The 23,068-nt window shown below is 43.6% G+C and overlaps 1 protein-coding gene across 4 annotated transcripts in view; it reads left to right on the forward strand.

Annotated features, from left to right (window-relative positions):
- Window positions 1–11,792, forward strand: part of lzts1 (leucine zipper, putative tumor suppressor 1) — a 30,232-nt gene extending 18,440 nt beyond the window's left edge. For 2 of the 4 annotated variants that reach the window (XM_018744149.1, XM_018744150.1), the window contains exons 2-5: window positions 4,784–5,262; window positions 7,591–8,445; window positions 9,040–9,234; window positions 9,883–11,122. In XM_018744149.1, coding sequence (XP_018599665.1) covers window positions 4,918–5,262; window positions 7,591–8,445; window positions 9,040–9,234; window positions 9,883–10,368 — 1,881 coding nt within the window. In that variant the 5' untranslated portion in view covers window positions 4,784–4,917 and the 3' untranslated portion in view covers window positions 10,369–11,122. Of the gene's footprint in view, window positions 1–4,783; window positions 5,263–7,590; window positions 8,446–9,039; window positions 9,235–9,882; window positions 11,123–11,624 lie in introns of those variants that run through there. The other 2 variants (XR_001965767.1, XR_001965768.1) reach the window with 2 other exon arrangements.
- The last annotated feature ends 11,276 nt before the right edge of the window (window positions 11,793–23,068 follow it).

Consider the following 23,068-nt stretch of genomic DNA (forward strand, 5'->3'; position numbering starts at 1 on the left):
ATAGTGCTTCTGCAAGCAAGATAGCCGATTACCAGAACTACTGCTTTGAACCCAACATTTTACTGGTGAGGGAGATTTTTGAAAAGTATTGTTTCTGGGTTTTTATTCCCTGGCTTCGGCTTTATGAAGCTGCACTTTTGAATTTATGTACTGCAGACAGCTTTATGAATCTCGTTCTCAGGACGCTTTAGTAAGGCGGTACAGTGCCTTCACCCAGCATCTCCGCGCAAATTAAGATTCGGTGTTGGGGTGAACTGGCAACACACACCGCGTTTGAGAGGACTTTTAATTCAATGTTCTGTGTGATCGCAAAGCGGATGGCGGCTTTCAAAAGGCGGTCGTAGCAGAATACTTGTAGCCCTCACTTGTAGCCACATGCGAAAACTAAAAACAAATTATTCTAACATGACTTCACTGTGAAGGCTCTTTAAAAAAAAGAAATCTTATGAAAAGCTTGCACCAAAAACACTAAGCTGTTTCAGCTGTTGGTGTTTCTGTTGTCCTAAAGGGGTCTGCCCCCCCTCCCCCCACTGCACGTTTTCATATTATAACATTTACACGTACTGTATTCGTTCGCTAAATGAATATTTTCTATGAGATGCACATCGCTTGGCTTTTCTCCAACGCGAAGTGCGTCTCATAGAAAATAGAATGTGTGCATTACATGAGCAGAAGGAGACACTTGGATGCAGACACGTGATTCTTAAGTAGTTCGCTTCTTTCCACCATATGAACCAATGTACATCACATGAGTAGCTGCATAAAACTTTATCTAAATATCCATGATTCCTGATCACCTCCCTAGTAATTTTTTTTGAGCTCTATATAAACATTTATGTTACATTACAGTAGCAGCTGTGTAAAGGTTTATGCGGGGATGATCTTAATGTTATGGTGCATGAACATTTACACCTTACGTGAACTTAAGAGATCATGGGCAAAGGGAGTCCACATCAGTGTTTGCATAAGAATTACAAATACTAATTACTGTGTATACAATTATCTGGCAAAATGTTAAATGTTTTTGCACAATAATATCTTTAAATGCAAACTGCAAAGCGCTGTCTGAAAATTTACCACTTTCCGTGACATATGTACAAAATTGTGAACATTCCAATAGGAAAGAAAAGAGTTCAGTGTTAAATCAGATTTAATACAATAACAACAAACAAATGTTTTCCGGCGCACGCACTCATTTCATACGAACGACGACACAAACTGTAAATCTGACTCTTATTGCAGCCGGGATCTGTCAACAGCCGGCCAGAAACGGCTCCGCAGACGGCACACTTCAGGAGACAAAAGGAGAGGACTTCTTTTTGTTCCAAAAGAGGTGTTTGTTCAGCATGGGTATAGACACGTGTATGGCGGGGTGGGGGTTTGCTGCGAGAGCCAATCGAGAGACGGGGGAGGGGGTGGCGGGGGGGAAGAGTCAGTGAAAGGAGGCCATTGTTAATCACTTTAGCGGCACACGTTTGTGTAAAGAAGTGCATGCCGTGCACTCCAGCTCCGAGGGGGTGGGCAAAGGTCCCGCCCCTCGGAACCATTTACGTGTCGGTTATGCAGAAATGAGAGGCCCCAAATAAGAGGAGCCCATCCCTTCCGTGTGTTTTCTGCTGGGCCGCTGGCAGCTTGATGTATTCAGTGCCTGGTTCATTCAGGGACACATTTCTACTGAGCATCTCAGGATGGGAATGATTGCTCTGCTGTACCTGGCCTGGGGGACTTTGCTGCAGCAGTAAGTCAGATTTACATTATTATTTGTAAGCTCTTTCAATATTCCTCTTTAAGGACACATTTATTGAAGGAAAAAAAAAAACTTTTAAAATATAATCAAACGGATTGTGGCTCGAGGACTGTTCCCTGACACATCTTGTTGATGAAAACCCTGGCTGTCGAGAAGGAAAGCCAGTGCGCATCCCAGTACTACGCATGGATGTACATAATTCACATAAGACAAAGGCGCAAACTACCGTTGAAGTACTGAGACTTTTGCAGGAAGCCGGTTGCGGTACGAGTCTCGGTGACGGATTGTTGCTCCACTGGAGCCCACAGTTTCTTTACATCTGCCTCTAGTAAATGGTGGGCAACCGTCGTACCAAAGTCGTCACGCAGAGTCCGGAATGCTTCTCACTTTTGTGTATCCGAAAAGGAGAGACGCACCAGCTCCTGAAATAATTAACACAGAAAGAATACGGAAGAGTTTAAAATGCGAACGTGATGCTTTGAACTGGGGTATCGTGGACGTGTTGGAAGCCGACGGTACGTTGTTAAAGGAAGCGCACAAGGTAGAAGAAGAGCTTCTGTCCCTTCGCTCATATTACCAGATGGAACTCAAACAGATGCTGGCACAGCTTACAGTTTTATACTTTCTCAGCGAGTGCCTACTGGGAATTTACTGAAGCAGTTTACTTAAAGTACGTTTCTAAAAGAGCACAGCTTTTCCTAAGGCTTGAACCTTCATCCTTTTAGTCATAAGTCAATATCCAGTCTAACTATCGCCTACACAGACTCCAGAGTGAACTGCATGTCACAGCTGCTCCGCATGGGCGAACAAGGCTGTCGGGGGCTTAGCCGACCATGATTACCCTGCACCGCCGGGACGGCGCACATTTCACGGCCTGCCATCCTTCAATTGCAGCCATAGGCCAGCCTGGACAGAAAGAAGACATTGCATTTCAGGCTCTCTGTCGCAGCTGTGTTATTGTCTGCCAAACAAAGTGTGATCAGAGCCTGACTAAATCAGCTCCTTATCTCTGCCTGGGGAAAGCGGCCTGGTCTTAGTCCAAATCATGAATCTGTGGGTATAAACAGATCGGGCACGAGTCTGGGCACTCTCTTCGTCCGCACCTGCCATCCACCCTGCTGTAATTGTCTCCCTCGCAGAAGATAGACACTAGAATGATGATTGCAAAGTGCTGTGGACAAATCCCGGACAATGAAGTCCAGCTCTCCGAAAACCTCCAAAAGCACTACCTCGGTAATTATCCATCTAAAATGTCAGAAATCCTCTAGTCCCGCGGGAAAATGCAAAAGAACGCACTTTATTTTGTGCTTTTTACCATGAAAAAGGTGTTCAGATTCATTGTAATCAAGTGCCCAGAGAGGTCAATACCCTTCTGCATATTTAAGATGCAGCGCAAAGAAAAAAAGTAGCATGGATCAAAAAAATCAGATTTTGACTTTTGCTGCAGGGGTATCCTGAAGAAACTTTGCTTTTACACTGAAGTATTCATTGGTGAAAGTATGCTAAGGCAACGCAAAGTTTTGGTATAATATTTGCATCAGTGGGGAGTGATACATTAAAAAACATAACTTTATTATGAAAAATATAAAGTAAATATAAACGAGAGACCAAACTTCATTATTGCTGGTCAATTCAGGGTGGGAAATAACCTTGGTAAATAAGCTTAAAAAAGTGTAAGGAGTCTTGTACACTTCACTTGGATAGTGCCTGATGTGCTCTGATCTCAGGCAGCTACCTCCAGTGGTAAGTAAGGTACTGGTGGTAGAACACCTCTCTCATCCCAAGCACTACAGAGTACACCACCCAGCCAACCAACATCAACAGCCACTTGTCCCAAGCAGGGTCATGGCAAGCTGGAGCCTATCCCAGAAACACAGGGCGTAAGGCTGAAGGGGGAGGTACACACCCCGGACAGGACGCCAGTCCATCGCAAGGCACCCTAAGCAGGACGCGAATCCCGAACCCACCACACAGTGGGCACCAGCCAAATCCTCCATGCCACCACACCCTCCCTCTATAATATTGTTCATGATAGCAGCCAGCTTCATGTGTGAAAACATGTTCATAAGTGCATTCTTAGTTAAGAATCAACTTTAGGACTGATTCTTTCTCAGATGTTCATTTGAAAATCCCAAACAACTTGCAGCAATAAGGTCAAAGTCACCTGCTTGAATCGTAAACATAACGGATATTGGGAGTATCCCCTTATCTCTTCCCGTTGTAGTTCCTCTAGGCCTTCCATTATCTTCAAGTGTTTGCTTTCATTGCACATTGCAGTTAACCGTACAAAGTGGAAACTTCCCTAAAATCAGTAAACCATTCAATAGATATAAGGGGCTGTTGTTATCTTTTTAGTTTAATGCCTTACAACTCCGTACAGTAAGAGATACAGTTATGCATTTATATAGTTATTCACCTTGACTCTTTCTTCTAGGGTGGGCTTTGAAAATCATCATATTTGTCACGCTTCCTTGACAGCAAAAATTATTACTGTGCAGGATAGCTACTTCTTCTTAAAAAATAAAATTGCTTTAGTATTTTTAAGCATAACTTTACATTTACATGTATTTATTTAGCTGGGGCTTTTCTTCAAAGTCACAGATATTTTAAAGTAAACAAAAGTACATTTCACAGCAGATGCAGACTTTTGAATTTCGAATCGCAATGAGTTTGGGCGAAACCCCAATGCTTGCCACAAGAGCTGCTTACAGAGCTGAGAGTAATGAGAAATAAAAGTTTATCTTGATAGATGGTGCAAGGCAAAGTTGTGGAGCTGTTAGCTGATTGGGAAAGAGGCGAGTCCAAGAGATATGAGTTTTAAGACCCTTTTAGTTTGCTGAAAGTGATTCGGCACTTTTGATGGAGAGAAAGGAAGTTCATTTCATCACATTAGGGCCAAAAGAAAGACTGTGCAGAATATTGCTTTTGGTCCTCATGGAAGCCTTGCCACAGACACCAACATCAGGAAAGTATAACCATGTACTCTGTCTTATGCACTTTTGAGAAATAACCAGGACTTTGTTTCATCATTCTGAGGTTTTCAGATGGAAGCCCTCAGGACTTCTTCTAAGAGCTATGAATCCAACAAACAGTCGTCGAGCTAGGACCTCCACAACTTCTGTTAAAGCCACGCCTGCCTTCACGTCGCACTTGCGGTGGCCTGCCCAGCCATGGGAAGTGTCAGCAGTCTGATCACTGGCCACAGCCTCCACAGCAAACACTGCCGTGCCACGGAGTACAAGCTCAAGAGAGGCCCCCAGCCCAAACGGACAGGCCGCAACCTGGATGGCCTGCTGCGACACGGCTTCTGCCACGAGCCTGCAGGCGATCCCGGCAAGGCAGGCTTCCGGCCAGGCAGGAGTGAAGACTTCTTCTACATCAAGGTGAGCCACAAGCCCCGGACGCCGCAGCAGAGGCAGCCCCACGTTGAGGACAATGCAGAGGACCCTACTGACATGGAAACGGGCAGCGGCACACCTCCGCAGTTGGTGCCAATGTCTGGTAAACTAGAAAAGGTAAGTGCTTCATACTAGATCTGGGTCCAAGTTCTCGTCCATCGTGTATTTAAATCAAGACAGACTACTACTTTGATGAATCCTAAAAGAAAGAAGTACAACACATTGGAACTGCACAGCCTCCTATCATTTGTCATGTTCTAATGTTATTATGTAGAAGGCAGCCTGCATTTTTTATAGAATAGCTGAATGGGAGTGCATTTGAAATACTTCTTTTGTCAGTTCCATTCTCTCACTGTGCTTCATTTCAGCTATCTTTAATGAGCCCTTAAATGATTTTCTGATCAGTGCTCAGATGACTCACGGCAACATCTTTTCAACTTTAAAAGAAATATATTAAAAGAACTCATTCGTCAGACGTCCCACCACTTACGGTAATAAACACGTTACTGAGGAACAGGCATTTTCAAACAGGTCTAAACCTAAAAAGTACATTTTGTACTTGTGCTGACACTTGTAGAGGCTATTACTAATTCTATGGTACACTACACTCACTCCAAGAAAGAGTCTTAAATGGAAAACCCATTCCAGAACTTTTCAGAATAATTTTATTCAACTGATATTTCCTCTCCTTCTCATCTGAAATCAACTGTAGGTCCAGACACAGAGGGACATTAGCACTTGGGGCTATGCTGCACAGGTCGATTGTGAGTAATCCCTGCAGCCAACCCCAAAACTCTGAAAGCTTAACGCTGTCCGGTCAGGTTCATTAAGTTCCAAGACTGACGAGTTAAGAATGCCTTGATCTCTTGAATGATTTCATCCGCTGCCAGGGTGATGCTTATGCAGACCTTCTTCTCTCAATGGCCTTTTATATCACATTGCAGACAAGGCCCTGAAACTCAGAAGGCGCCCAGGTCTCAGGGCATGAAGCCAGTGAGCAGGAATGCTGAATTGGCAAGCTTAGCTCACACTTCAGTGACGCCCCTTAGTGATACAAGGCCTTGGTGCCTTGTGTCTGTGCTCGCACTGGGCAAGGGGAGGCAGGGCTGGGGCACTTTTCAGCGTGGAGCTCACTCATTTCATGGTAGCTGAAATACAGCAAGTTCATTCCGCTTACATAGCTGTGATTCCGGCAGCTACGATACATAAAAGAGGGTATAGCTATTAGACATGCTTAGTCAGATGTTATCACTGCACAGGTTTTGAAAGGCCCATAAATGAGCTCTCATTGTATATTTACATAACAGTTACAAATGACAATAACTGAAACTGGCAGTATACCCCAATGCTTTAATGGCACTAGTTATATACATACAAAGTAAAATGAGTTTTCTATTGACATTTTTCTGCTGTGATTACTGAACATAATGTGAAAATTTCACTGTTTGATTATTTTTGGCTAAGGGTCTCTCTTCCCCTTTCAAATAACTGCGTTGTGTTACGTCTTGCTCAATGTATGTACTGTGTGCTGTGCAATGATTTTTGATCAGGATCATGTAAAAAGGTGATTCAGTGAAATTATGGTACCTTCAAAAGTATTCAGACTCTTGACCTATCCTCTCATTTTACATTATTAGAGATGTATAGAAATTTTGTTTTCTGTGATATTTTGTATTGGGACATTGAAATTAAAATATAGTTTTTAGATGACATTGCTTCTAATAAGTTAGGGGACGCGGTGGCACGGCGGGTTTGGCCTGTGCCCCCTCTCTGGTGGGTCTGGGGTTCGAGTGCTGCTTGGGGTGCCTTACGATGCACTGTCCCCTCCCCCTCCAGCCTGGCGCCCTGTGTTGCCAGGTTAGGCTACGGTTCATCGCGACCCCGCTCAGGACAAGCGATTTCAGACACTGTGCGTGTGTGCTTCTAATAATACAAAATATTTTTTGAAAAATGCAAAACTGAAATGTTCACTTTTCTTAAGAGTTCGGGTCCCACATATTAGCATAAACTTGGAAGAGCTGCCTTTTGCTGCTACATACATGTATATAGAATTCTGTGTACTGTATATATGAAATATGAGGCTTTGGGTTTTGACATGGGTTCCAGTCTGGCTCAGTCTAAGTGGAATTTGCTTGTTCTCTCTGTGTTTGTATGGGTTTTCCTCCCGCAGTGTAAAGACACATGGTTTGGTCGAATTGGTGAATCTAGACTGCGTTTAGTGTGTATGTATGAATGACTGAATGAATGAGTGTGACTGGACTGCTGTCCTGTCCTGGGTATACCCTGCCACATGCCATAAGCTTCTAGGATAAGCTGTGGAGCACCATGACAAGTGGTTGTTGATAATGGATGGAGTGCTTGAATGGACATGTCAGAAAAAAAGAAAAAAATGAATGAATTTGTCCCAAGATGACTGACATACGTTTTGCTCTTGACTTAACTCAGGGCATTGAGAAGAGCTTGATAAGGCCTACAGCATTCAAGCCTGTCATCCCCAGGAGCAGCTCTACAACAGATAGCCGCAGCCTAAGCCAGGGGGTCAATAAAGGGCTCAGCCCCACAGACAGGGGGAAGGAGCCATCAGAACAGAGGCTAGACGCCAATTCAGGAACACTTTCAGACTCGGGACGAAACTCAATGTCCAGTCTGCCCACCCACAGTACCAATGGCAGTGCCCAGACAGACAACTTCAGCACCACTGTTGGTGCATTGGCCCGCTGCGGGGGCTCTGCCCACAGTGCGGGACCTACACAGAACCCAAGCTGTGTTGCAGGGGGCAACATGGGCAGCGCTGGCAGCAGCAGCAAGCTCAATCCCTCTGGAGACGGAGCAAGAACTCAGCCAGCAAGTGAGGGCACTTCCCCCGAAAGGCGAAACCTCTTTCCGGAGTGTAAGGGGGGCTGCATGCGTTCTCCCATTTCCATGGACGAGTCCCTTATTGAGCTTCTTGAGCAGAGACTGCTAGAGAGGGAGAATGAGCTCCAGGAGCTACAGGTCAGCTTTGAAGAAAAGGAGGCTGACACCTGCAAGCTTTTCCAGGATAAACAAAGGCACTGTGCTGAGGAGATGGAGGGTCTCAAGCAAAGATGCTCCAGCCAGCTACGACAGGCCTCCCAGAAGGCACTCAGGGCCCAGCAGCTCTTGCAGCTCCAGGTCTTCCAGCTGCAGCAGGACAAGAAGAAGCTGCAAGACGACTTGGCCCAGCTGTCGAAAGAGAAGGACCAGATGGAAGTCAAGCTAAGGTCTTACGAGACTAAACAGACTCAGCTGGCTCCAACTCTGGAGGAAACTCAGTGGGAGGTAGGCATCTATGCATACAAAGATATTTACATTATGCACTCATCATTCTTAGAATTCAGAATATTACTTTATTAGATACTTGGCCTGCAATAGACTGGAATCTCGTTCAGGGCGTACCCTGTCTAGTCAAAGACCATATGCTTATGCTTATGGGATAGGCTCCAGACCACCACAAATCTGCCTAAAACAAATGGTTACCAAACAGCCAGTGAGTGCTTTAGAGTGAGAAGTCATGGGAAATTTTCTGCTGAGTTTTTGTCCTTCTACGTAATTTTATATCTCAAAGGCCTGCAGCAGCAAAAAAAAAAAAAAAAAGGTTTCATTTGCCAACCCATTCTTATGACAGAGGTTAAAACTGCCACCTTTGGACCTGAAGGTCACATGTTCAAATGCCCCTTACTGCCATTGTGCTCTTGAGCAAGATACATATCCTGAATTGCTCAAGTAAAAATTACCCAGCTGTATATATAACCAAAATCACTGGAAACTGCTTTGGAGTGAAGCATCAGCTAAATGTACTGTAATGATTCTCAAGTGAACTGTACATTACTATCATTAAAGGCCTAAACAAATTGCTCCTGGTTCATTCTACAGGTTTGCCAGAAGTCTGGGGAGATCTCCCTTTTGAAACAGCAGCTGAAGGACTCTCAGGCAGATGTGAGTCACAAGCTGAGTGAAATCGTGAGCCTCAAAGCTACACTTAAGGAAACCAAAATAAAGATGGAAGCACTGGAGCAGAAAATCAAGGAACAAGAAGAAGCAGTCCGTTCTAAAGCTGTGGAAGTGGAGGTATAGTATATCCCAGCTGATGCCAGTTATTTTGCAGTCAAAAAAATCAACAAACATTCAAGACGGAAGATTCAATCAAAGATCAAGATTCCCACAGATAGAGAGTATATGCTATAATTATGTGTGAAACTCAGATTGGAATGTAAGCAATACAAGAATGTATTTTCCAAATTATCAGGCTGTAGAGTTTAGTGAATAATCAGATTAAAAATTAAAACAAAAATCATATTTATTCAATAACAATGGCAGCACAGTGGCTGAGACTTAATTATTTTGTGTAACAGTTTCTGAGACTGGGTTAAAAACCAGCTTCATCTCTGTCTGTGCAAATTTGCATTTTCATCCCATGTTTGTGTAGTTTTCCCTGCAGTTCAGGTAAATCTGACTTCAAAGGTCCCTCAGAGTTTATCACCTGGAGTGATTAATGTGTTTATTTTACAGGGCTGATATCATGCAGTACCTCATTTAGAGCATATCTTTAGGATTAACATTACTGGTATTAAAGCAGGATAAGCAGCAACTGAGGATGGATGGATGGATGGATGGATGGATGGATGGATGATACTGAGCTTGAGAACGTCATTTATGGATTTAAATAGGATTTTAAAATAGTCTTATACCAAAACTCACCATCGACCTCTCGCGTAGGTGTGCGAAAACGAATTACAACGGAAAAAGAACGAAGCTGACCTGCTCAGAGGCAAAGTGATACAGCTGGAAACAGACATCAGGATTATGAGGCAAGACCTAGTCCTGGCCAAAGAACTAGGCAGCGCGCGTCAAGTCCAAGAACGAGAATCAGTCAAAGGTCAACCTGAGGGGGGCGAAGACACAGAGGCCCTTCAGAGAGCACTGGAGAAACTGAAGGAAGAACTGAAGGAGGAGAGGAAGCAGAAGGAGGACATGGTCAGCAGCTTCCAGCTAGAGAGGCAGACATGGGACAGGGAGAAGGACAAAGTTATCCGGTACCAAAAGCAACTACAGTATAACTACTTGCAGATGCACAGAAAGAATCAGGACCTGGAGAAGCTCCTGAGGGAGCTCACCGCTGAGCTGGAGAGCCGACCAGAGGTGGACTTAGATGTCCAGAGTGCGGACATACACTTTGAGGACATCATAGCCACTGAGATATGAACCGGCGGGCTGAATCCGGATACATACATGACATACGTAGATACGTGCACACCACCTACATTTTGCTTCCAAAGGTACTCAAGGCATTTTTTCAAGTCTTCTTGAAATTTCTTACAGGTAAATGGTGGTTACCTACAAAGATGTCTATATTTTAACTAGTGATGGCTATTTATTTTCATAAACAAAAAAGGGTAAAGAATACATGAAAATGTATATTTAAAAAAGAAAGCTAAATCGATTTAAGGCACTTAGTGTAATGGAGCCAAGACGAAACATACAGTACATATTGATTTTACATGTTTTGACACCTGTGTGAGGGCACTGGATTCATGAAAAACACTGGTTTGCGTTTTTCCAAGGTTGTATTGGACTGCGGTATTTAGATGTAGTGAACCTTTAAATGCTTTAAATTATTGTCTGCAACTGAGCAAGTCCCAATGAAAGAACAGTGACGTGCACTGTCACGTTTTCTCGGTACGAGTGCCAGGATGGGGGGAATCTGAGAAACTGACAGGAATTTCCGAGACTGTCTGAAAAGCCAAATTACACAACCTTGAGGGAGCAATGTGTATCTGCGAAAGGTTGACATTTTCAGAAATAACATCAGATGCCGTTCCAGATTTTTGATCTACGTCGTCCTTAGAAGGAAAAAAAAAAACAAATGAAAGCAGAAAAAGAGTAACTATCAGACAGTCAACTTCGTGATCTATAAAGACAACATTTAATCATTAAAGTTACAAAAACAAATTTGTTAAATGGAACATATTTCTTCCTACTGAATTAATCCATTAATTTTTTTTGCATTCTCATATTTTAAGCAGTTTGTTGTACATAAAATATGTTGATTTCTTCCTTGAATAACTGTTCCATGTACATAACATTTCCAACAGAAATGTAGGTATTTTTGTGCTGAGTAGGTGATTTAAAGATTTTACATTGTCTTACAGTATTTTTCAGAGTTTCCGTGCCACAAGTGTCATTGAACTGCTTTGTTACTTTATCCGTTATTAGAAAAAACAGGCCAAACTGTAAAAGTTAGATATCACAACGTTCAAGATGTGTCCAAGTGTGCAAATGAACAAAATGAATCAATGAAGCATTTACTCCTGTTTCCCCGTCGTTAAAAAGTCTTCCTGGACAGCAGGTCTTCTTGAGATGGGGGTCCTGCAAAGCAGGATATTAAAAAAATAAAAAACAAAAGAAAAAAACAAAAAGAAGAGGTGTGAATAATGAAATGTAGTTTCTCTCTTCTAAAGCTGCTGCTGGTGCATGAAAACGTGTGAAGGCCGCAGACAGCATGCAAGGGCCTCTTCCCTGGGTTTGCGTCTCTAGCTGCTTCCGCCGCCCCTAAGAGCCATAGAAAGCCGGGTGGTACGGCTGCCCTATGCAGGACGCAGAACAAGAAGAGAAGCATTGTTATTTATACACTGATTATTTTTTTATTTATTCAAATAAATGAAAGTTTTGACTAACTGGTACCCTGATTTTTTTTTTTATCTGGTGTTCACTAACATTACTTTTGTACAGTAGTGCAGTACACAATTTGTACACTTTTTATAGCCGTCTTTAATTGTGCTAAGTATAAGAAGATTTATTTTAAACGAGTGACTTGCCACATTATGTTCAGCTTTTGATTGTTACAGTCAATAAGAAGCAACTACATGTCATTTCGGACTTAGACACACTTCGTATCTGATGATCAAACAGCTGCAGCTCAGTCTAAATTATGGGGCCTGCTCCACCACCAAAGAATCAGATCAGTCCCGTCCTCAAAAATAATCCTCTTTAAAGGCCTTTGTTAACTCAAACTCTTATCTGCACTTATCAGTGAAACAGCTCTTTTCCCTTAGACTAATCCATCCAGGAAAATTATCCTTTTTATGGGTTTTTTTTCTTTCCATGTCAAACTCTCCTGCCCTTCTCATTTCAACGCTTTCCATCTCAGCCAGCCATGATCGTTGTCTATCACGACTCGAATAAAATTAAAGAAGTAAGACACGAAGAATTATGGTTGCTAAAGAAAACACCATTGTTCCGGAGATTTAAATCATTTGCGATTAATGCTTTTATTTGATATAGCACGAAATAAACCATAAAGACTGGTCAAGCGTCAACAAAAATCCAACATACTCCGACCTGCGAGAACCAGGACCGCAACATAAAGGAACACCCCCACACGTACCAAAAGAAAACCCTAAAACACAAGATAAATGCTATTGGTTTTTAATGGTCCAGCTAGACATGTGTAAACTGATTTATTTTTTTTAAATAAAAAAAAAAAAAGGAGAAGAGTAAAATTTTTACAATCACAGAATGATTCATAGCGTGAGCATCTGTGCATGTTCCAAGGAACTAATCCTAGCAAGTGTCTTCAGCCTCACCATAAATCAGTGTAGTACAAACCACAGTTCTCCACAAATGTTGCATTTATATAGAATTTTACATTCATATATGAAAATATACAGCTCACCTCAGGAAGAAGGATCCCTTGATTCTTCAGCAAACATCTTAAAACCAAGCAGAAACTGGTGAAAGTGCACAGTCGATGATGAGCTGTGGGTTCTCTTTGATTGGGGTTGTTCCTCATCGCTCCAATATCGCACGCAGAAAGTTTGTGCATGCCCGAACACCCATACCCTATACCCTAAACAGAAGGTGCACTTTATTTTTGCACAGTCTCACTGGCCCACACACACCCAGATGTATAATTGCCACCTAGTCAAATTCATGCAGGACATGGCGTAATGCAGAGGGCTCCTGCTGCGAACGTGATGATCGCCAGACAGCCAGGCCGACAGAGCTTTACATAAATTAACGCCCACGACATGTGCGTGCAGTTTGAAAATGGGCCACAGCAAAGACAGGGGTCGCCGTCAGGAGTGAACCTTTATCTTAGCCGAACATCAGTCCGTTTATTTTCTGTACAATGATGCATTAACTTGGCACTCTGCTGCCTCCATCTAATGAGGATGAAAAGCGAATTATCTCAATATTCAGACATTGTACTATGCTATAACATAATGACTACGTTAATAAATGATATTTTTCTAAATTATTATTCACCCAGCAGTCAACCAATAATATTTACACAAACTATGAATATGTCATTACAGCCTCTGAAACCATGGAGCATTATCAGTTAAATGGGCAACAGATGCGTGTGGAGCAGACGGAGCCTAAGGTCCGTGAAACAAGACTGAAAAGGGAATAGGCATGTCTGGTGTCTGCCTGGTGGTTTGGGGGTTGGGGGTGGGCAATTACACGGGGTCTCAAGAGGGGGCCTCAGGATAAAAGTGCATTCTCAGCGACTGCTCACTTGCTTGTAACAATTCTGGGTTACTTTTCTGAATTTGATGGCTATTCTCAAAACTGTGTAGTAGCTCATAATGGAGGGATCAATGACATTTTCAGGTTGGCAAGAAATGCTGCCAGCAGGATCTCCTGTATGATGGGCAGCGCCTTGCTGCCAGGAGTCCAAAGGACAGTTATCCCTAAACTGGGGCCTTTTGACAATGCGGTTATTTCAATGATGACTGCTTGGCGGGGGGGATGGGCTTCTCAGTACCCAACATCCTCCATCTGGTAAGGCCCTGCTCGTTCATCTGCATCCTTTTCAACTAAATGTGTTGTATTAATGCGGCCTCTGAAGCACAAGTTGCATCCTTAACTACCCAGATAAAGGAGAGAGAAGTGTAAAAGAAGTAAGCGGAGAGGGGAGCTTGCAGAAGGATGCTTCTTATCCCCTTTATTAACACCTGGTCTTCAAAGAAGTCAACAAAGTAAATAAACATTTAGGGCAGTAATCAAAGTCAAGGTCAAGCCAGCATGAGCAGAAAGTAAAGAGGACCAACCGAGATCTTCAATAATAGGAGAGCAGTAGATACAGATGACGCCGAAAAGAGCACAACAGGGCTAGTGCACAGGAGGACCAGAGGCCAAGACTCGTCGTGACAATTAAAGCATGGTGGAGAAGGGCTGTTGAGAAGTAGGCTGAGAAGGATGTCGAGGGACAGCTTTGAGGAGCTTCGAAGATCTCAGCATGAACGATTTCCATGGACCGTAGTCTCGTGCCCAAGGACCTGGAAGGTTAACATTACCACGTGTCATAAATAATTCAGCTTAAAGGGTTTAGTCAAAGGATGTTCAAATGTAACTCTGATGTTCCTCAGTGTTCTCATTTCACGTGGACAAAGGGTCCTGTGAAGCCACTTCTTCAGAGGCACTTGGTTAGGAAGCAGAGTGCTGAGGGCCGCATCTGCAGTCTTTCCTGCGACACCACCTCCAGAGTTCGGTGCGGCCAGAGCGGGTCAGCCGTGTCTGCCTCTTTGTCTGGGTACGAGCTGGGACTTGATGGGCGGGGGGTCTGCTCTGTGGGTTTGCCTTATCGACCATCTGTTTGTACCCCCCCCTCAGCCAGCCCGCACCTCCGGCCCTAATCCGGTTCGCCTTACAATGCCCCAGCCAGGCCGCCGACGCTATCAGCTCCCTGACACGCGTGCTACGGCTGCGCTAATCCTCTCGCTCCTGCCGGGCAAGGAGCTCATTACCGGGTCTGCGCTCCAGTCCCACCGGGCCAGATTAAAATCCACAGCCACTGCATCCCAGGTCCCACCCAGCATCTATCACCGCTCTTCCTCCTCTAATGTGTATCGCTCCGATTATGAGCTCATGATCATGAGCCACCTAAGAAGCTCTCACACTTTCGGTTTCATAACTTTTCATTAATACCTCTACCTATTCCACTAAAGATGAAGCAGAAAACCAAAAATGATGTACTTTGGCAGCAATGTTAGACAGAAGCATCTTTAGACAGCGCGGATCACCATGAATATTAGACGTGATACACAAAACAGCGATGCTTTCATCCAAAGTAACTTACATAATTTAAAATCCTCTTCTTTTATTCATTATAAAGGCAACTGTATAATCATTTAGAAATGTGGGGTAATCCGGAACTCTATTAGGGCAGCAAAGCGGCACAGCTGTGCAAGCATAGGTTTGAACCCAGCTCAGGCTGTGTGGAGTTTGCATGTTCTCCCTGCGTGTGTGTGCGTGTGTGGCGGGGGCTCCTCCAGGGTTCAGCTTTCACAGTGGTGCTTGAAAATTTTTTGAACCCTTCCCACCTCTGTGTGTGTGGCTACCCCTGTGGTGGACTGGCATCCTATCCAGGATGTCTCTCTCCTAGTCTAGTACCCAATGATTCCAGGATAGACTCTGGGCCACTGTGACCGTGACAAGGACTAGCAGTCGACGAGAGTGTGACATACCTTATTCTAGGCTACAGTGCTGGAAGAGTTGGTCACAAGTACAGTTCATTAATCATGATAATACATGCTGTCAACATTGCAATTTTGCTAGTTTAGGAAACTCCTGGAGTCGAGTCTCAACATTTTCCTCATTATTTATTCACATTGCGTCTCCAAAGTAACATGTGTTACATATTTATTTTTTCAGAATTTCAGTATACAGGTTCGATATTTGCATTTTTCCCAAGGTGCTGCCAGTTGAGGACTGTATCCTGGCAAACATCTGTACTATGTTCTGCCCATAAGCAGAGACAACTGTTTCATGTGAGATGTATAATTCAAAAAAAAAAAAAAAAAAAAACAGTAGAATCCTATGACTAAAACAGCAAAGCAGATGTTTTCTCATAAAAGGAAACAAAGAATTCCTCAAAGTCTACATCTGCCTGTGCGCATCACTGTTACGCCTACAAAACATCAAGGGCATTTATATCCAGCTCCAACGCAGTGTGATCTGTCACGTTTCATTCAAGAAACAAATATAAAAAAAAAAAAACAAGACTATGAATTACACATCCTGCCAGTTTCCGAGGTGATTATAATATAATCACGTATAATAAGGTGCTTAGTACACAGAGCAACAACAGGTACGGCTGCTTGCCCCAGGACACTTAACAAAGCCAACCAGGGTGAAACTGCATTTCGCTATGAGTGTGATTAATAAATGTGGGACATTGTCTCCCGGATAACCCCCACTCTTGCAAATATATGCTAATCATCCTCATCAATGACCTTTCTTTTGTTGACACATCTGCGGCTGATCCTCGAGCGCCTCCCTTAATTAATTGATATGGAATGCATTTGTCACTGCGAGGGGTCCCTCTGTTAAAGCCCCATCACGTCATTAAACAGGGCACCTGCAGTACTGCTGAAGTCTGACAGAAGCAATTCCCTGCACTGCATCATCAAGTTAAACCACAAATCCTAGGACTGGAACCCCACCATCGCACCCTTGTAGGGATGTCACTGAGACATGCTGTACGTGGTTTATATTTATTCACTTAGCTAACACTTTTCTCCAAAGCAACTCACAATGTTAATCTATTTACCCATTTACACAGCTGGGTAAGTATCTTGATCAAGCTTTGCTAAAGCAGGAGGTGGGGATCAAACCTGGGACCTTCAGGTCCAAAGGCAGCAGCTCTAACCACCATGCTACCAGCTGTCTCTTGGGGGTATTTGTATTAAAACAATATTTGTTGTATTAAAACAACAATCTCTAACATAAATTTACAGAAGTGCGGCACAAGACAACGTTGAAGCCGTAACCTTCAGACTGCGGTGTTAAATTGCCACTTGTCCAAATGTAGGAGGCACTCGGCAGAAGAGAAAGTACACTTAGTAAACAGAACTAAGGACATGTCCAGCCTTGTAAAACCCTGTGCAAAGAGACCGTTCACAACAGTGACAACTGGGGACTAGAAGGCTAAATGGGGGGCGGGGGGTGATGGGTTGCATTACCTTATCTTGCATGAAATATGAAGTGCAAAAAGAGCTGGCAAAGAGTGGTATAGGCAGCAATCCAGCACAGCGTTTCATACCCTCGCTGCATCTTGATGGCCCTTACAACGAAGCAAATTCAGGTTATTTCGCAAAGTCAAATTTTCTTGCGCGAGGTAGTATCAGTGCAGATTTCTCTGCGACTAATGAGCACTTTGCCATTTCTCATTTTTACAAAGACAACGCGCTTAGCATCTCTAGTCAAGTCCGTGCCTTCTCTATATTTTGGCTTTTAATTCCAAATTGAGTTACATTGTAATAGACAGATGAAAGATACTTACATACTAAAACAATATATATACAGTAATATATATATAATATACAGTAATATATAATATTGTTGTGTCATCCTTCCTTAATGTAATATCATTGAGGCTCTTTTTACTGTATATTAACATCTTTCCACTACGTAATCAGTGTTCACAAGTTGACAGTCAAGCCAGTCTTGACAAAACTTAACAAAAAAGAGTAAGAAATAGCATAGAAAATAATGAAGTGGTTCAGTGAGCTACTGAAACAGATTTGCACAGAGCGCTCCCTTCACCGTTAGATAAATAATGCAGAAAACGGACCGCGTGTTTCGCACTGGCGTCTTGCGATCACTACTTTCCTCCTTGCACAATGAGATCGCGTCCCTTCCTGGTACCGATTGTGGCCCTGCATAAATCGCTGAGAGCGCTGGGCGGAAGCAGTTCCAAGACAATCCCCATCATCCATCTACAATGATTTCAATTCGTTGTAATTGCGCACCCTGAGAAGGAAATGGTTAAACGGTGTGAAAGACAAATAAAGCAGGCACTCTACTAGGGGCATTCTTGATAAAACAAAGGTTGGATGAAGTTAATGAGTCCTGGACAGCTGTGCGGGCAAACCCCCGTGGGACGGGAATTGGCTAACAAAGAAAGGGAGGGGGGTTGGGGGGGGGGGGGGGGGGGTGAGAGGACCAGAATAAATCATCCAGAGCCTCATTCATCAGCGCACCACACCAATGCACCCCCGATCCCACCCCCTCCAAATCTGATAATGAGGTGACTCAGCATGTGGTCAGAAGCAAACCTTTTTTTTTTTTTTTCTTTCAACCATGGCCCTCACTTCGTCATTTGCATGGGCAGATGTGCTCACCCACTCCCTCAATCTGATGGGGGGGGGGCACCGCCAACTTCACATCTGCAGCTAGCGCACACTGGGTCATCGGACACCCTTCACCAAGTCCCGCCGCTTTCCGCTGGAGCACGAGCGTTATATCTTCATGGGGACCCCGGTCCATAAACTGGGAAAATTCCAGTGACGCCCTAAACAATAGCAAGTAGTTTACATGATGCTGGGACTCGAGAGCGAACGCATTTTTACCATTTTTGAGAAGCTGGACAGCTGCAACCGCACTGAATAATCGTTCCGCGTTCTTTCGTTCGAGTGCGTTGTTTACCGTCTCCGTGCGCAAAGGTGTCGCGACAGCCGCATCGTGCCAAATTACAGGCGCGCTTCGTGGGTTTCTTCTCACAAAGACGCACGCGGAGCCGCGTTTCACACGGAGGAAGGCAAGGAAGCCCTTAAAGTATTCATCTGCTGAATTCCTTCTACTGGCACGAGGAGATGCATTTAAACAAAGGAGCCCTCTTTCTTCTCGTTTCCTCTTATTCACAATCTAGCTTGCACTCTCTCTCTCTCACACACACACACACACACACACACACAAATCTTTGCAGTCAGTCAAGTGCAGACACCTCACATTTTTTGTTGGTTTCTGCACAAAGTATATGGATTCTTTTAGTCTCCTAATTTATATATGTGTGTGTGTGTGTGTGTGTGTAATGATGTCAGCCTTTCCCTGTTTACTTCTGTCAACATTCAACATTTCACGAAGTTCAGTCAAGATCGAGAGATCCATCGTCCAGGAAAGCAAGGAATTACCCTTTCCATCCCATTATCTGGCCTCGGCGGGATTCTCCAGTTGAGCAGAGTAACTGTGAGCAAATGTTAGCAAACACCTACCCTGCTGACAGAGATTAAGATGCAAACAGATTGAGCCCCTCAAGGTATGTAAACATGCTTCATTCCCCACAGCGGGGGGGAGTGACACTAAGAGACATCTCTGAATATTTGTCAGCCTTGCCCTGCGAAGATAACTCCTTCCGGGGACTCGAAATGTGATTAGTCCTAATCTGAGACTCCTTGGAACCCAATGGTCTGCAAAGAGGAACCCATCACCTCACGCCGCTCCCACACCCCAAACTCACACACTGCCCTCCGCACGAAGACGTTTTCAGTGGCTCCAAATGCCGGTGCCCCAAGCGCTTTCCAGGGGAGGCTATGCAGGGTGTGTTAAACACACAACTTCGTATGCAGGAGCGAGGGGGGGGGATGACTTTCGCTCTGATCAAGCAGCTGGGAGATGCTCTCCAGCGAGCTCCCGCTCAGTACCCAGAGCTGATGAGCAGGGTCTGTCCCTGCACTGTACGATGGGCTGGGTGGTCCATCAGGCCTCATTTTCATACCACCGGCTCAATTCATTTGACCAGCATGATGCACAATCTTTACATTATAAAGCAGCGAAGGCACCGGAATATGAGCTGGTCACTATGTTGTGATGGATGCTACTCTGTCTGCAAAGCTTCTTACCACCCGCTCTGTCCCTTCCCTACTCTTCATGGTGACTGGTTCACAGCTTATTTTTCTTTAATCAGCTCCTCAACGGCTATAGCCGTCGAGATTTTTATAGCACGATGAAAAGCCCCATTAAGCAGAAAGAGTGTCCGTGCTCTCGTCTGTATGAAAAGTAGGGCTTGAAAATGTTTTCAGGCTGTATTAAGCGTTTAATTTATTGACATTTATTATTAGTCCAAGTAAATAGATCCACGCAATGGGTAAAGCTCGAGTATCTTTTTCATTTTTATGAACTTATCAGCCCATTAATTTTAGTTGCATTTATTTGAACCCACCTCACAATGTTTTCATATCTGAGTGTTCAGCTCATTAAAGGATTGCTGTAGTCTTTGGCTCCCTCTTGTGACTGTGAGAGTACAGCCTAACTCCCTAGTACATTTACTCTACTTACTCGGCTCATGCTTTTCTTCTCAGCCACTTATATTGTTAAATTACTGACAATTACTGACCCATTTATAGAGCTGGGCAATTTTAGTGAGACAATTTAGGGTAAGCATCTTCCTCAAGAGTACAGCAGCTGGAGGTGGGATTCAATCCCACAACCACTGGGTCTAAAGGCAGCAACTGTAACCACTATGATACCAACCAACAAATGTCTGGAACTGCTTGTCCAGAGCAGGGTGGCGGCAAGCCGGAGCCTATCCCAGCAACACAGGACACAAGGCCGAAGGGGACACACAGGGGATGGGACACAAGTCCACCACAGGCACCCCAAGCAGGGCTCAAACCCCAGACCTGTCACACAGCAGGCACTGGCCAAACCCACCATGCCATCGCTTGGCCGCTATGATAGCAGCTACATTTATTCATTTAGCTGACACTTACTTACACAGCTAGGTAATTTTACTGGAGCAATTTAGGGTAAGTACCTGCTCTAAGGTAATACTCTACACATAGGGGAGAAACTCAAACCCAGCACCTTTGAGTTCATAGGCAACAGCTCTAACCACTATGCTATACATCTGAAGATATAGCTGAACACAGGTTTGACCAGGTCAACTAGCCCTCACCTTAAGAAAAAAAGACTCATCTAGTTTGATTCATTCAGAATTGCTTTAAAAACCATTTCTACTCTGGCTACACTCTGTACATCTATACAGCATTTAAAATATTAGAGGTGCAAATATTGACTGCAGTTCTACACCCATCTGTGCCAAGTCACATTTTCTCAGCTACCAGCTGCTCATACATTGAGGTGTTCGCACAGGTCCAAGCTGACACCTTGCGGTTAATAAGAAATCGCAGTAAAAACAGAGAAATGATCCAATACATCAGATCGAGAAACACAAATAAAATAATCTCCCTCCATGAATTTCATTTTCCCTGCTGTTTATCATTGCTGTCAATGTACAGAGTGATGCAAAAGTAAAATATTTGCATGCACTAGTTCTTTATTCATACATGTTCACAAACCACTTGTCTAAATGGGGGTCACAGCAATAAAAAGGACTCAGTACACACTACACAGGTGGCCAGTATATTTGAGGGCATGCACTTCACACACACACACACACACACACACACACACACGTTTCATGTATTTGGACCACAAGAGGAAGCCACAGAAACATCACATCAAAGAAACCAGGATTAGAAACATGGTAAGATATCAAGGTGAAGATGAGAGTAACCCAGATGAGATGTTCAGATGGTTTCAAGAGCAGAGACAACAAAATTTTGCAGTACTAAGTTGTACAGTTATCAACACAGAATATTCAAGAAACACAACGTAAACATAGAGGAGACAAGTTTACTGTGCATCTGGTTGACCCTTCAGGACTGGAAGCTTCTTCCTTGACAGATGAAGGAAATAGAAATCTACTCTTGGCTTCATGCTCCTTAACCAATCACAAAATTTCAATGAGGTTACGTTCAGCTACTTCACGCAAGCGTTCGTGACGCCACTCAATGGATTGCGTTGTCGGAATATGACCTCAGCACAGTACCCATGTTGTGCAGTCATTGCACCGGGGACTCATCATAACTGCCTGTCCACCACTATACTTACTGGTTCTTCAGAGCCCTTTTAAGTCTTTCTTTGACTTTCCCCAAGGATGAGTACTGGGAAAGGCAGGTAAAAGAATAAGATGACTAATTCCACCATCCTCCTTTCTGCCACAGCTCCTGCCAAGTGGTTTCTTTTTTACTATTCCGTTTACTTCTTGCGCTTCGGATAGACATGGCTTTTCAACCGCAGCCTTACTGGAGAGCGGCTTTGTGAAGCGCACAGTGTTTGCCAAAACGGTGCCACAGGGGTGCAAATACAGCCGTGGTAATTTGAGACCAGCAATGTCATTTTTTTTGTAACTGCCCTATTAAGAGACCTTGTGTTCCTGTTAAGGCACCTTGACTTGTAATCACTGGTCTTTTCTACCTCCCATCATCCCCCCCTTACATGTTGTCAGGGATGTGACACCGTTTTCCTTAGATTAAATGTTGCTAGTTTTTGAAAAGTACACTGGTTATTTAGCCTGTTTCAACCCTGCTCCTACTCATATTTGAAACATTAAAGAGCTCACTGTCCAATTTATAGCCTCAAAATTTCATTTTGAATATTTGTTTTATTGTGCTGTAAAGCATAAAATGTTTACAATTTTATTTTATCAGTTCAAAATAACATTTATACTTAATGTGAAAGTCCTTTTTGTCCTTTCTGGACCAGGTGCAAGATCACACATACAAGAAAGCCCTGTGTTGCTTTGAAATCCACAACTGTTCAGCTGCCTTAGTGGAAAAGAAATGTTACTGAGTTCAGGTCTCACAGCAGCACTAAGTAAAATCTGTTATAAAAACCAAGGAACTGACTCTACAAATAACGTTTTAAAAAAAAAAATAATTTCCTTAAGATGTGTGTACACAGAGGTGTCCCTGACTTACGATGGGGTTACGTTCCACAAAATCCAGCGGAAGTTCAAAATGCATTTAATACACACCTCTGCATGACAGAAGGGACGATACGAAGCGCTGTCGCTGCCCAGCATCACAAGAGCATCACTCCACATATCACTTGCTCAGGAGGAGGTGAAGAAAAAAAATAAAGATCAGAATTACAAGTACGGTTTCTGGACTTCACATGCCATCAGGCATGACCAAAAAGCCATTAAAATAAATTAAGTGCCCTTTAACAAGATGCATTTCACTGAACGTCTACAAAATGTTTTATTTCCTTTACCTGAAGCAAAAGGATGCGTGAAATGCAGATTTCTGCATTCTACTACACAAGCCTGTTCAAC

This window comes from Scleropages formosus, chromosome 12, assembly GCF_900964775.1.
Source record: "Scleropages formosus chromosome 12, fSclFor1.1, whole genome shotgun sequence".
Classification (NCBI taxonomy): domain Eukaryota; kingdom Metazoa; phylum Chordata; class Actinopteri; order Osteoglossiformes; family Osteoglossidae; genus Scleropages; species Scleropages formosus.